The sequence below is a fragment of the Anomaloglossus baeobatrachus genome, chromosome 1, assembly GCF_048569485.1.
Source record: "Anomaloglossus baeobatrachus isolate aAnoBae1 chromosome 1, aAnoBae1.hap1, whole genome shotgun sequence".
NCBI classification, from domain to species: Eukaryota; Metazoa; Chordata; class Amphibia; order Anura; family Aromobatidae; genus Anomaloglossus; species Anomaloglossus baeobatrachus.
The window spans coordinates 697,051,861-697,067,952 of NC_134353.1; the positions used below are offsets into that span (position 1 = coordinate 697,051,861).

The 16,092-nt window shown below is 39.3% G+C and overlaps 2 protein-coding genes across 2 annotated transcripts in view; one reads left to right on the forward strand and one right to left on the reverse strand.

Moving 5' to 3' along the window:
- Positions 1–13,555, forward strand: part of LOC142298383 (serotransferrin-1-like) — a 117,770-nt gene extending 104,215 nt beyond the window's left edge. The window contains exons 16-17 of the mRNA XM_075341764.1: positions 8,327–8,516; positions 10,605–13,555. Of these exons, the coding sequence (XP_075197879.1) occupies positions 8,327–8,516; positions 10,605–10,654 (240 nt within the window). The 3' untranslated portion in view covers positions 10,655–13,555. The remainder of the gene's footprint in view (positions 1–8,326; positions 8,517–10,604) is intronic.
- Positions 13,556–14,391: 836 nt separating this feature from the next.
- Positions 14,392–16,092, reverse strand: part of PRR14L (proline rich 14 like) — a 91,830-nt gene continuing 90,129 nt past the window's right edge. Inside the window, exon 9 of the mRNA XM_075320692.1 lies at positions 14,392–15,904. Within this exon, the coding sequence (XP_075176807.1) occupies positions 15,613–15,904 (292 nt within the window). The 3' untranslated portion in view covers positions 14,392–15,612. The remainder of the gene's footprint in view (positions 15,905–16,092) is intronic.

Sequence of the window (16,092 nt, forward strand, 5' to 3'; positions counted from 1 at the left end):
ACGTATCTAGTACGTCATGGGTCGTTAAGGGGTTAAGGTCCAGTCACAGCATTTCAACTGAGTTGAATTCTGGACTGTGACTGAACCATTGCAACACCTTAATGATCTTTTATTTTATCCATTCTGATGTAGATCTCCTGTTGTACTTGGGATCATTGTCCTGTTGCATGATCAATTGTCAGCCAAGCTTTAGCCCTTGGACAGAGCCTTAAGCTGGGTTTACACACTGCAACATCTCAAACGACATCGCTGTAACGTCACCGGTTTTGTGACGCAATAGCGATGTTGTTTGCGATGTTGCAGTGTGTGAAACCTATCAGCGACCCGGCCCCTGCTGTGAAGTTGTAATCGTTACAAATCGTTCAGGACCATTCCTAGGTCCTTTGTTTCCCGCTGTGCAGCATGAAGTTTCAGTGTGTGAAGACTTTGCAGCGACTTTGTTAGCAACTTCCCTTTCAAAAGGCTGCTTATCAACGTCCCCAACAACCAGCTAGGTCGCTCTGCAGGTCCGAATCGCTGTTGAGTTGTTGGCCAGGTTTGCCTGTTTGACAGCTCACCAGCGACTTAGCAGAGACTTAGGGAGGTCGCTGTTACGTCACAAAACCGGTGACGTTACAGCGATGTCCTTTGCGAGGTTGCAGTGTGTAAACCCAGCTTTACATTTGACTCTTGAATACTTTGGTATTCATCACAGAGGAGTTGATGATTGACTCAATGACTGCAATGGCCCCAGGACATGTGGCTACAAGACATGTTCAAATCATTGTTCCCTCCACCACCATGACTGACAGGTTGCAAGAGGCATTTGTGCTTATATATGATGTTTGATTATTGCCATATACAGTGTACAGCATTATAGCCAAACATCTCACCTTAGGAGCTGGCCAAAGTGCAAAAATCAGTGTTTGAAAAATTAAGCAGAACCTGCTTTCAAAGGAAATAAGAGGGCAAGTAGCAACCAAGTACAGATAACCAAATACCACTGATCAATTGCTTATCAGCACGTTTAGGAAGTTTGCTGGTCAGAATCATTCACGTGTTTGTGTCAATACAATGAAAAGGAGAAAAGACAATAGAAATGATTTTAGAGAGGCAATTGTTGCTATCCATTAACAAGAGAATGGATTTAAGGCCATTTCCAAACAATTTGAAGTTATGATTCAACAGTGAGAAAGATTATTCACATGTGAAAGACTTTCAAGACAGTTGATGGCTCAGTAAATTCACCCCAAGATCAGACTGTATAATGATCAGAGAAATTGAAAGACCCAAGAGCTGCAGCTCCAACACTAAAGGCCTCAGTATGTTAAATAGTCAAGTTAATGACAATGCAATTAGAAAGAGAACAAGCATGGCTAGTTTAAAAGGCTTGCCAGAAGAAAGCCTCATACTTTAAAGAATGAGGACATGTCAACACATACAAGGTTGGCAAAAGTTGCATCTGAATAAACCACTAGAACTCAGGAACAGTGTCCTTTTGACAGACAAAACCAAAGTGGAGATGTTTGTACATAAAGCTTTGTGCCACATTGGGCAAAAAAAACCCAAAACACACAGCATAGCAGGACAAAACTCATACCAGCTGCCAAGCGCGGTGGTGCAGGTGTAATACGTAATTTGCGCTTGTTGGGCAGCCACAGGACCTATGCACCTTGTAGTTATGAAGTCAGCCATGAACTACTCTGTATACCAAAGTAATCTATTGTCAGATGTGAGGCCATGTATTCAAAAGCTAAAACTTTGATCTTGTCCATTTTACAGGACAATGATCCCAAGCACACCAGAAAAAGAAGAGTGCCAAAACTCCATCAAAATGATGATTGGCTGTACAACATATTGATCCATGTGACGTACTTAATTCTCACTTTGTATACTTTATTAAATTTTAAGGGGTTTACAATAGCAGGGGAGGGGGTAATTGAAGTATTTAAAATGCATTCTTAAAAATATTGTTGAAATAACAAAGAAAGGGAAGAGGAAGGGAAGAAAGGGTAGGCTAAAAGTGGATGGGGAAGGGGTATTGGAGGGGAGGTGGGAATGGAAGGAGTTAGGGAATATAAAGGGGGAGGAGAAAGGGAAGGATGAAGACGTTGAGGGAATTTGTTAAGTTTCAAAGTCAAGCAAGATTCTAAACTCATTCATTTAGCACAGTAAATAAACACATTCGGAAATAACATATTACATTTATATTATTTAGATAATGTCAAGGAACTAATTCAAAACAAGGTTTGGCATGTATTTCTGGGACCAAAGAGACCATCTTATTTTATGTCTTTGATAGTTTTTTTCTTTTAACGCAATATTATACTCATATAAATTATGAGCTGAAACCCTGTCCGTAACTTCTGAAATAGATGGGATTCTTTCTTCTCTCCAGTTGGCTGCTAATACATTCTTAATAACTAAGAAAATGTGACAGACAATGTATCTATACTTTTTCTCATATTCTTCTAACCCTATGGAAAGAATAACCAATTCTGGAGTAAGATTTATATCTTTTGTAGTCAATTGCTTTAAGAGGTCTCGGACTTTCTTCCATAAGGGTTTAAGTAAAGGACATCCCCAGAAAATGTGGATAAAGGATCCATTTTTCCCGCAACCTCTCCAACATAGTGGTGAGTTTTCAGCAGAAAACTTGCACAACTTTAGAGGGGTATAGTACCATCTGGAATACACTTTATAATATGTCTCCTGAAGAGAAGCACAGGTTGCAGTTGCATAAGTTGTTTCCAGAGCTTGTTTCCATGTACTTATAGGGAATTCCTTGTGCAAATCTTTCTCCCAATTATTTAGGTTTAGCTTTTTCTCAAGGAATTGGTAATAGAGTTTAAAATTTAACTTTTAATTCTATTTATTAAAATTGACTCAAGGTCTAAAAATTTCACCCGTGAATAGTGACCACACAAATAGACGAACACAAGCAAATTGAGTATTCAGATCCAATAGGCATACAGGACCATATTGGAAAGAGAAAAATCAGATATCAAATACCCTCACAAACCAAAGGGTAGTGTAATTACACAAAAACATCCGTTTTTTTACCTCAAATTGCTTTTTAGCATCTGACAGAAGCAGGGTCTCATATTTCACCCATCCTCTCTGACAGGAAAAAGAGATAGATATTACCTTAGTAGGGCATGATACACATTATCTATTCAGCCCAATGATAACAGCTAGGATATGCTCAAAAGCCCTCCTTGTTTTCTTCCCAACGCGTTTCCTCTTATCGATTCATCAGGGGAAATTACCATTTGGAGGCTGTAGTATGTAAAAGGTATAATGAGCTACTGACCAGTCTAAGTGGTGCTCAGGTAGAGAAAAAAGACATTACTGTAAAAGTCCCCAAATTATAAACTGATATTACCTTTTCAAAGGAGCATGGTATCTATATCATCCTAGGTGTGTGCTTCCATAACACACCGGGTCCAGGGACCACGCTTCTTATGACGTCCACATGGATTACTAGGCCGCCGGCATTTTTATCCGGTCCCAATTAGCCTCATTTTGAAAAACGCGCGCCATGTGACATTAGTCACATGACCGCCGAGTCATAGCGCCGCGTCATCTTTCCCTAGCACGTGACCATCGCATCATGAGTCATGGTCACATGCTCATGTTAGTTCCTGGTGAGATGCATGCTAGACCAAGATCATGTTTACCGCGGTCACGTGGTCACTGTTTGGCCACGCCTCCAAGCCCAGTTTCCAACAGAGAACGTGAAGACCGATAGTATTAGGAGGAAGCCGCGGTCATGTGACCTCCGTTCAGACCATGCCCCCAACCTTCCATTTCAAAGCAATAATGGACGTATTATGGAGATAGACAAACAAGCACATCTAAAACAATCAGCGATTAGGCTTAATCCCTAAAGGGGGATGTTATATGTGGAATATAGATCAGTTTATTAGCAAGATAGTAGTAGAATGCAATGCGATTATCCCAATATGTTAAATCACAGCTATATCCCCTTCACCATGTACATCCCATATAGGGAGTTTAAATACATAAAGAAGAGGAGAGGATTAATATTTGGGTATAGTCTTTTTCCCTACTTAGACTAGGTGATAATCAAAAGGACGGAGCCCCGTCCAGAAAAGCAACTGATCCATAACCAATGGATACAGAACATGATATGGTATTTTTTGGCAAGCTCCTGACCAAACAGGGACTAGATATTACAATAAAAAGAGAGAGATTTTTTTATATACATCTTAGGGGATGATAGATGGTTTTTGATTATTTAGACAGCATTGATCAATCCTCCAGACAGACAATACAGTAGAGAAAGAGAAGCTGTCCATAGTAAAAAACTGTCATCTGAAACTGCCTGACTGCGGAGGTCGGCACCCTATCCGTCACGTCATGGCGCCCCCGCTCTACGGTGGCTCACCCTATCTGGCCCTATACTACCCCTTCACAAAAAGCAGCTGAAGGTGAGGATCTCATTTAATCCCATAGGGACCTGGGTCCTAAGAGTATAGATCCAAAAGGTCTCACGCTGCAGAAGGCTCTTGTCCCAGTCGCCACCCCGAAGGGGGCGAGCGACAGAGTCAATGCCCATAAATGTGAGACCCCTTGTATCCCCCCCATGTACTTGATTAATGTGTTTGGCCAGAGGGGTATCTCGTTTATTGATTATGTCTCGCAAATGTTCTCCAATCCTTTCCAGTTTTTATAACCGGGCAAGCATGTAGTTCTTTTTGGTGGGTTAAAGTGGCTGTGGACTAGTCCACAGCCACTTTAACCCACCAAAAAGAACTACATGGTTGGAGCATGGAATAGTGGGCTCATTTAGATGTAGTGGTTGCATTGCTTGCCCGGTTATAAAAACTGGAAAGGATTTTCTAGGTCATAATACGGGTAAAACATACTCAATAAGGTCATTCATTAATTGCCGTACATCTGGGGTAATTTACAAAGCCACTTGTTCTTGCCCGGTTGAATACGTGGGAAAGACGAAACGAGAGCTACGGCGCAGGGTTGGAGAACATTTGCGAGACATAATCAATAAACGAGATACCCCTCTGGCCAAACAGTGACCACGTGACCGCGGTAAACATGATCTTGGTATAGCATGCATCTCACCAGGAACTAACCTGAGCATGTGACCATAACTCATGACGCGATGGTCACGTGCTAGGGAAAGATGACGCGGCGCTATGACTCGGCGGTCATGTGACTAATGTCACATGGCGCGCGTTTTTCAAAATGAGGCTAATTGGGACCGGATAAAAATGCCGGCGGCCTAGTAATCCATGTGGACGTCATAAGAAGCGTGGTCCCTGGACCCGGTGTGTTATGGAAGCACACACCTAGGATGATATAGATCCCATGCTCCTTTGATAAGGTAATATCAGTTTATAATTTGGGGACTTTTACAGTAATGTCTTTTTTCTCTACCTGAGCACCACTTAGACTGGTCAGTAGCTCATTATACCTTTTACATACTACAGCCTCCAAATGGTAATTTCCCCTGATGAATCGATAAGAGGAAACGCGTTGGGAAGAAAACAAGGAGGGCTTTTGAGCATATCCTAGCTGTTATCATTGGGCTGAATAGATAATGTGTATCATGCCCTACTAAGGTAATATCTATCTCTTTTTCCTGTCAGAGAGGATGGGTGAAATATGAGACCCTGCTTCTGTCAGATGCTAAAAAGCAATTTGAGGTAAAAAAACGGATGTTTTTGTGTAATTACACTACCCTTTGGTTTGTGAGGGTATTTGATATCTGATTTTTCTCTTTCCAATATGGTCCTGTATGCCTATTGGATCTGAATACTCAATTTGCTTGTGTTCGTCTATTTGTGTGGTCACTATTCACGGGTGAAATTTTTAGACCTTGAGTCAATTTTAATAAATAGAATTAAAAGTTAAATTTTAAACTCTATTACCAATTGCTGTATACCTATCCATTCCTGGTAATACTTTTTCCTAATTAGCTTTTTCTCAAATTCATAATCTTCATTTAGCAAGGAATATATATTACTGGTTTTCCAAATAATTTGGTTTAATGGATTATTCAATAAATTTATTAGGGGTTTAGGAAGCTGAAATCTAGGTTTTTTGTTTGTAAGAAAATTTTCTATACGGTACCAAATTTTTCTCTCTTTATTTGGGATGTTGAATTTAGTTTGTATGTTTTTGAAGGGCAAGATTTTGTTATTTTCTATTAGGTCGAGAAAATTGTTTATGTTGTATTGTTTCCATTTTATTATGTTCATTTTGGGAGTCAGAATTTGTATTGTTTCAATTGGGCAACATTTAATATCCTCCAAAGGTCCATTATCTTTCATCAATGTTTTTAATAGGGATTTCCATGCCCATAGTTCTGCTTTACTTGTTTGAAATTTAGTTAATGTTTTTTGTGTGTTTAAAAGTTGGGCCAAAATGATATCTGATTTGGGAATGTTTCGATTATAATGTTTTTCTATATGTACCCAACTATTTTTAAATTCGGTAATTAGACTATTTTGGGTCTGTTTAATGAGACTAGTTAAATAATAAGCGTAAATATTCGGTAAACCTAGGCCTCCATTCCTCTTATGTTTACATAAAATGTTTTGGGAAAGTCTAAGTTTCTTATTTTGCCAGATGAATAGTGATAACTGAGATTGTAGTTTCTGGATCCAGGGCTTAGGAATTGTTGTTGTTAAACATCGGAATAGGTATAGAATTTTCGGCAAAATAATAGATTTATATGATATGACCTTTCCCATCCATGAAACTTCAGTCATCTTTAAATTTTTCAATTCATTTTGGATGTTGTTTAATAATGGGGTAATGTTCATAGATACAATTTTTTTGGTTGGGTTTGTAATGTATATCCCTAAATATTTCAATTTTTCAGTTTCCCACTTGAAGGCAAATTCCTTCTGAATACAATCTTTTAAATCAGGGTCTTAATTCTCATTGTGTTTCTGTATTTTGGCCTAGTTTTTGTTAAATAATGATAGTGTAATTGCTCATGTGTAATGATGGCTGAGCACTAAAATGCTTGACTGCTCGCTACTTGATTCGAGTTGGTGAGATGCTCAGATGAACTTAATGTAACAAGCCTTATGGAAAGTCAAGATTGGCCTATTTGGGTCTCCGCCCAAATACAGCAAGACATAAACAGAGCATTTCCGTCAGGAGGGTGGGGAGTTTTTTTTTGTCACACTACGTTGAAGAACGTTGTTTTTATTCCAGGCCATTCAGAAACTGTGTTTGGCTGCACACATCTTGCAGTGAAGCAAGCATGTGCGTTGTGGTCACTGTTTCACAGACAAAATATTCGATCACCCACGATACTCAGCCGAGCTCTGGGAGCACGCTAATGCTCAATCGATTAACGAGCAGTGACGAGCACATTCGCCCATCACTAGTCATGTGTTATTCTACACCTGAGGTAGCATTTACCTAATTTTAAAGGGAATCCATCAGCAGGTTTTGCTATGTAACCTGAAGAAAGCATGCAGCAAAGGTTAACACAGAGAATTCAGGGATGCCCATCTTGTCAAGGTCCGATCTGTTTATTTGCTATGTTGGTTTAAGCAGAAGGACTTCTCATTGGACTACAATGTCAAGTACATGGCAGTGCAGCACACCCCCTCCTCTGATTGACACCTGTCAATGTACAATCTGTTTGGATAGCCTGGTGTAGGCGGAGGCAACTCTCTCAGCTCTGCTACATGGCTAAATCTAAAAATTCTGATTGTGTCAGAATGGCCTCACTGAGTAATCTAATATGCAAATTACTTCTTCAGAGAGGAAGAGGACTTGAACTCTAGTGCTACCTATTGGATGTAGCAATCTAGTCAATATCAACCCTTTAAACGAGCCCTGCCATATGACTTAGGATATATAAGCCAAACCAGAACCTCAATTTGCAGACACTGTCTTTCAGGGTATTTCCCTTCATCAGTGCAAAGTATGAGATTTAGTTTGGCTAGGCGAGAGGCGCATGCAAGGCGTTTAAGCCTCCTCATACTGGCATTCCAAACCTGAGTAATCTAAGTGATACATCGTTGGATTCAGGATCTCTTTGCCTACATCATGCTGCTCTCAGATGAAGTAGCAAAAACCTGCTAACAGATTACCTTTAAGACCACTTTTGGACTGGTTTTTTTTTATCTCATGTCTTGATATGTAGAACCATAGAATTCTAAGAGTATAAACTTAGTTTTTCATGGCAGTATTTTATGCCTTCACTTTAAAGGGCAATCAGTCACATCACTGTTCTAGCACACTCAAAGGTAACAAATGTCTAAAATAGTGCAAGTTTCTGTTTGTTCACTATTGGTATTTAACTTTAATGTTGCCATTTGTATAATCCCATTCTTAGGAATATTTAGGACCAAGCAAAGACTCCAATTTTCATCTCTTCAGATCAGTGCACAAATATGGAGAGGGTGATCTGCTATTCAAAGACTCAACTGCTTGCCTTCTCCCAATTGGACACTATGGACTTCAAGACATACTAGGAGAAAGCTTCATTCAGCTTGCTGACACTGTATTTGACTGTACACATGCAGGTATGAAATATCCCTCCATTTATGTTCATCTAGTATATGATTCAGTTTTATTTTGCAATAATTCCCAAACTCAAGTTTAATCAGAAAAGCCAGTCTATGAATTCTAATATGTTTTTTATTCAGCTGTACAGTGGTGATAAGTATTTGATACACTGCTGATTTTGTAAGTTTTCCCACCTATAAAGAATGGAGAGATCTATAATATTTATCGCATATACACTTCAACTGTGACAGACAGAATCCCCCCAAATAATCCAGAAAAACACATATGATTTTTAAATAATGAATTTGCAATTTATTGCATGAAATAAGTATTTGATACAATAGAAAAACAGAACTTAATATTTGGTACAGAAAACTTTGTTTGCAATTACATCACACTTTTCCTGTAGTTCATGACCCAGTTTGCACACACTGCAGCAGAGATTTTGGCCTTCTCCTCCATACAGATCTCCAGATCTTTCAGGTTTCGGGACTCTCGCTGGGCAACATTGAGTTTCAGCTCCCTACAAAGATTTTCTATTGGGTTCAGGGCTGGAAACTGGCTAGGCCACTCCAGGACCTTGAAATGCTTCTTACGCAGCCACTCCTTAGTTACCCTGGCTGTGTGTTTCGGATCATGGTCATGCTAGAAAACCCAGCTACGACTCATCTTGAATGCTCTTACAAAGGGAAGGAGGTTATTGGCAAAACCTCACGATACATAACCCCATCCATCCTCCCTTCAAAACGATGCAGTCGTTGTGTTTCCTTTGCAGAAAATCACCCTCAAAAGTACAATGTTTCCACCCCCATGCTTCACACTTTGGATGGTGTTCTTGGGGTTGTTCTCATCTTCCTTCTTCTTCCTAACACAGTGAGTGGACTTGATACCAAAAAGTTCTATTTTGATCTCAACTGACCACATGACCTACTCCCATGCTTCCTCTGGATCATCCAGATGGTCGTTGGCGAACTTCAAACGGGCCTGAACATGTGCTTGTGTGAGCAGGGGAACCTTGCATGTCCTGCAGGACTTTAACACTAGAAGTCCCAGAGAGGGGTTATTTAACATTTCTATCTTTGGAACCCAGAGACGGGTCGAATGACCTGAAGGATTTTAGCTAACATCCTATAATCACCGTCTTTTGTTCTGTAAGTAAGGCCATTACTGTCGCACCACAGGAGGTTGTTGTTTTCCATTGAGTTTAGCCATTTAGTTTCTAGTTAGTTCTATTCAGTTTAGACTAAGGGTCATTTGACCCTCTTTCGGGACTTCAGGGGGGAGCTCGAAATTTCTGGGACTTCTAGTGTTAATCCATGATGGAATAGTGTTACTAACGGTAATCTTTGAGACTGTGGTCCCAGCTCTCTTCAGGTCATTGCCCAGGTCTTCCCGTGTAGTTCGGGGCTGATTCCTGACCTCTCTCAGAATCATCCTTACCCCACAAGGCAAGATCTTGCATAGAGCCCCAGACCAAGTAAGATTGACAGTCATCTTGTGTTTCTTCTATTTTCTAAGAATTGCACAACAGTTGTTGCCTTCTCACCAACCTGCTTGCCTATTGTCCTGTAGCCCATCCCAGCCTTGTGCAGGTCTACAATTTTTTCCCAGATTGTCCTTCGATAACTCTTTGGTCTTAGCCATGGTGGAGAGATTGGAGTGTGAATGTGTGGACAAGTGTCTTTTATACAGGTAACGAGTTCAAATAGGTGAAATTAATACAGGTGATGAGTGCAGAGTACAAGGGCATCTTAAAGAAAAAATAGCAGGTCTGTAAGAGCCAGATTTCTTGATGGTTGGTAAGCGATTACTTATATCATGCAATAAAATGCAATTTAATTATTTAAAAATCATACAATGTGATTTTCTGGATCTTTATTTTTATTCTATCACAGTTAAAGTGTACCTAAAATAAAAATTACAGACCTCTCCATTGTTTGTAGGTGGGAAACCTTGCAAAATCTGCAGTGTATGAAATACTTTTTTCCCCACTGTATACTACTCATTGCATTAATTTTTCATTATTCTTAATTTCTAATATATGAAACATATAATCTGCAAATATTTCATTTTACTACCTACAGTTTTTCATTTTTTTCTTTTAGGCATCTTAGACTTCTGCACTTCAGATATCTGCACAGATAAGAAGAAATAACTTCCAAAGCGTATAAGCATTTAGCAATAAGAATGATAGCCAGCTAAAACCAAGACATACTAGGGCAGATTTAGTAATGTTGGCCAATTTATAGGCAATGCAATAGATTAGGAAAGTTTGGAGACCAGTTCCCTTTTAAGCGTATGTAATTTAAGTCACCTGCACCATATTGTAAAGTCTCCTTTTACTTTCCAACCTCTCTATACAAGCCATGCTTCCCCACTCCTTTTACTTTCCAACCTTTCTATACAAGCCATGCTGCCCCACATGTTCCTAAAATAAAACTTTAAGCATGTGCAACAGTGTGTGCCAAACGGCAGCACACAGGCCAATGAGCATCTCCAGACCGTGCTTTGTGCACCTTCTTGGACCTCAATTGCGGTCCCTTATTATTCCATTGCAGTCATCCACACTACCATCTAAATCTTGCGCTGGCACAATTTGCTCTGTCTTTGCGGTGTTCTCTATCAATCACAGATTGAGGGCTGCAATTATGGGCAGAGATGGTACACTGAGCAGTCTGAATATGAGCTTTGGATCCTTAGGCTATGTGCGCACGCTGCGTTTTTTTGGGTGTAGTTTTGGTCCCAAAACTGCATGCATTTCCTTCCCCAGCAAAGTCTATGAGATTTCGGTTCTGCTGTCCGCACGTTGCAGCCATTTTTTGGCTGTCTTTGTGGTGACCACAAAGATGCAGCATGTCAATTCTTTCTGCGTTTTTGCCAGCGTTCTTGAGCCCTTCCAGTCAATAGATTTGACCTAAAAAAAACTGGGCAAAAACGCTGTAAAAAACAAAAAATTTCAGTAAAACGCGCCAAGAAATGCATGTAGAGGGTGCTTTTTTTGGGACCAAAAACGTGCATCTTTGTGGTCACCACAAAGATGCAAAATGCGCACATAGCTGCCGATCTGCATACAGCGCTCAACAAGTTTAAAGCTTCATGTTAGGGGTATGTGAAGCAGCAAGGTTTGTATAGGGGTTGTAGGGAACTGAAGATTTACAATGTGGTGTGGCAAGTTTACAATGGCAAAATCTGGTGACGAGGTTCCCTTTAAAAAGCACCAGATTTATCAAAGAGGCTCCTGTGCTTTGATAGATTGTGCAAACCTAGACTAGACAGTCTAAATATGTGCCAAAATTATTAATTGGCTTATACTGGTTAGATTCCCCAGTGTAATTTCTACTGTATGTATGGGACCACTATTTTCACACAATGCCTTAGTAGCTCAGGAATCAGCATTGTTGCTTTGCAGCACTGAGGTCCTAGGTTCAAATCCCAACACGGACAACATCTGCAAGGAGTTTGTATGTTCTCCCCGTGTTTGATGGGTTTCCTCCCACAATCCAAAGACACACAGATAGGGAACTTAGATTTGTGTGAGTCCCAATGGGGATAGTGATGATCACGTCTGTAAAGAGCAGTGGAATTAATAGCATTATGTGAGTAAAATAAATAAAATGTGCATACCCATTTTCTGAGCCCCCCTCCAAACAAGCCTGAAGAAAAATTAGTAAAAAAAACCCAAAACAAATAAGGCATGTAAGACTTTTTTTTTTGTGTGCAAATTAAGACAGAATTCTGCCAAATGTAACTTAGAAAATCATGTAGAACACCAATTATTTTATTAACTTTGATGCTCTCCCCATGGTTTATGAAATTCACTACATATTTTACAATTCATTTCACTACTAGGAGACTGAAAAAGCAAGAAGTTCAAAATATGCCAGATACTGATATAGATCTACAGTCATCTAGCGCTAGTACTTTTTTTTAATTTTGTTAATAAGATTGGGGACTGTGAACAAATTCATCTCTTTGGTCTTTGAAAAAGTGTGCAAACCAAAAATGAAGGGAGAGGGTTGAAGTGTCATCTGTTCACCAGTGAGGCCTTTTGGATCCTCCATTTAAATTCAAGGCATCCACTGGGTCCCAATTAGATGATTCATCTGCTTCATAGTTATTATTTCTATCGCTCTTTTTCATATGCTGCATTTTATGTATACCTGCTTTGTATATTGGTACTATAATATTTGCATGATGATATTATAGAGTATGTCACATTAACTGTTTTTTGTCCAAATTGGTCCGTTGTGGTTACAAATATTCAGTGCAATCACACCACCTTATTACGCTACGACTAACATGGAATGAAACATGTAATCGGAAGGCTAGGGCTCCACGGTGACTTTGGCCACGACAGCTGTCGCACAACCTCAGGTTTCTTGGTGGCACGGCTACATTGCAATGCTATTTTATTGAATGGGCAAAAAAATAATCCCCACACCCCTGCTGTATTAAATTAATCTACAGGTGCAGAAATACATTATATGGACAATATACAAACATCTACATACAATATGGCAGCAAACTGCGATAAATCAATATATGATCTCCTCTGTTGTTGCATTTAATAAAACTGTAAGGTACTTAGTTCTCCTTTTTTGATCAAAGAGTGTAAAAGCCATTCAACCATGCCAGAAGGTACCTAAATATGGATGTCCTCACCATTTATGTCCTAGCTCTCCATGTACCAAACCAGGCCTCATCTGAATGGGGAAGTGAAAAGAAACCAGATGTAGCTCGCAATTGAATATTCTGAAACATGGAGAGTTAGGACATTAGTGATAAGCGCCATTCGTATTTAGTATGTATGTACTTGTAGGGTAGGTTGTTTGGCATCAAAAACCTATTGTCAATGTGTTCAGTAACCATGCCTGTTAGGCTGTCTGGGGTGTGTGTGGGGGGGGGGGTTACACTCAGTGGTGCTCAAACCATAATTCGTAACAATGTCCAATCACGTTAGAAGAAGAGGTTGGCACTCACGGAGTATAAAATCAGTCCTATTTCATCTGTTAAAAGTTGGTGGGAAGAAGAATGCGGGGCAGCTGTGGACAGCAGCCGTTTCATGCTTGTCCTCGCACTTCAACAGGTCCCAATCTGTTGAAGCGCGAAGACAAGCGTGAAATGTCCGCTATTGTCCACAACAGCCCGCATTATCCTTCCCACCGACTTAACATATGAAATAAATGATTGCATTTAGACTGAGTGAATGCCAACCTTTTCGTCTTCTAACGTGACCATCCATATTTAGGTACACATTAACGTAGTTGGATGGCTTTTGCACAGTGATCAAAAACCGCTAGAGTTTATGTTTTTAACATTTGCAGAAATAGTGGAGTTTATGTATTCATTAATTGCACTTTAAGATAAGTGAATGGTGTTGCAGTCTGACACCTACACTACCGTGACAAACAAGTCCCCAAAAAAATCCAAACCAGGTCTAATTTTTTTTAACCTTGCTTGCGTGATGGTCTTGTAGGTGTTGCAATGCCTCCCTGTTCACTTGTATACAGCTGTGATGTAGCGTTGGCATGGAGCAAACTCCGGCCACGCGTTGGTTTTTGCATCCAAAGTCACCGTGTAGCCCTAGCCACAAGTGGAAGTCACAGGCTTTTATACAACAAGTTTTATAGAATGGTTTAATAAATACTATTTTGGATATACTATTTTCTATAATTACTGTGTATACTGCTATAACGTAGCTAGAAATTCTGTAGTACAGATGACATTATAAGGGCTTTATGGGCAACATATCACACCTTATGTCACTATCATGATCAGGAACCTGTAAATACCAGCATAACCTAATTTCTTTCTGACACCTAAATGTCATTGCAATATAAATTGTCATTTTATGTACAAAATAAAACAAATTTCATTTAATTAAGTGAGAACAATTGGTATTTATTACAATTTATAACTTAAAAACACACAAAACAACAAACTTATCTGTAATTTACAGAAATGTAAAGTCCAAGTAACACAGCAAGAGAACGCGCTGCTTATCACTATCACACAGAAGTGGAGCAATAACATTAACCCTTACAGGAGCGGCCAATGTTCACACAATGACCAGGTTACAAAATCTGCAGTGTGTGCGTAAACTATCCCATGAGCCTGGATATTCTAGTAGAACCAAAGCTATGAAGTGACATGTGAATCGGAGCCAAGCCAGAATAAAAAACAAACATACCACAAACAAAAAAAAATAAAAAATAGAAGATTTTGCAAATCTAGATTCAAAGTCAATAATGTAGATTAAAGCCTTATGTTTCAAATAGGTTTTACCAGAGCTTCCATCACAGTTCTTGCAAGGCACAAGAATATTTTAGAAAGGTTTTTTTTTTGTTTTTTTTATATATATTGTTAACTAGGATATGGAGCCCATAACAGTACTGTGTGACTTGTGTTAGAAAAAAAAATACCTTTAAAGGAATCACTTACAGACAATAATCAGCACTGCAAAAAGACTAAAAAAACTGTACCAAGTGGCTATGTGCACACAGTCTTTTTGCAGAGTTTTGTAGAAGAAACTAAAAGCGTGAAGAATTTTGAGATTTGGACAGTTTTCGCTAAAAACCCTCCTCGAAAACGGTGTGCACATAGCCAATGTGCGAAACATTACATAGGAGGAAGCACTTACCTGAATCAAGCAACAGCTTAATTACCTGATTAGAACGTGAAAATGCTAAAATTGGTTTTCCTTTGCATTAAAACTATGAATATATATATTTATAAATATAGACAATATCTATTTAAGTGCATTAATGTTATTCTTCACTTTCCAGTGCAGGGTTTAGATGGTTTTTGTGACCACCTGAAAATTAAAGATTATTGAACTACATCCCAAGTGAACATGCAAGTCCTTTAGCTCAAATGACGTTTCCTGATGCCAAAGTTCAGATCAAGTAATCCTTTGGTGAGGTCAGAGTAAAACAGACCATTATATATTGGTAAAATCTGATAAGGTCTTCAGTCTATAAGTGGCAAAAATGGAAAAACAAATGTAATTCAACAATTACCTGTGCCAACCTATCAAAGTAATTAAATTTAGAGAACGATTGATTAAAAATTCCTAATTAACAGAATAAACCAAATATTTGTGTCGTTCAGCCATCAGCTTGGCATTTCAGATGTGGCTGAGCTTCTTTCCATGGCTTCTTCCTCCAAAAGACAGTTTTCCAAGTCCATGAGCTTCTGTATGAGCAGCGCGTCCAGCTGTACCCCCTCCGTGGCAGCTTTCCTTCCTCGCTTGCAGCTGCTCATTACTTTCATCTTTCCTTTTGGTCGCTTGAGTCTTGGAACTGTACAATCTCTGAACTCCAGGATACGTTTCCTCTTTTGCTGGGACACTGAAATTAGGACTCCATTCTTTTCTTTGGGCTCTTCAAATATTGTTTCAAGGCTACTGTACAAAAAGAAGAATATAATCCAAACGTGACAAATATGATGCAGTCCTGAGCATGAATATAATGTAAAGGAAACATGACGCGATATCTATAGATCTAGGGAGAATGAATGAGGACGGGTAAGGCTGCTTTCACACATCTGGTTTTAGCAGTGCGGCTAAATCCAGCTCTAAAACCTATGCAACGG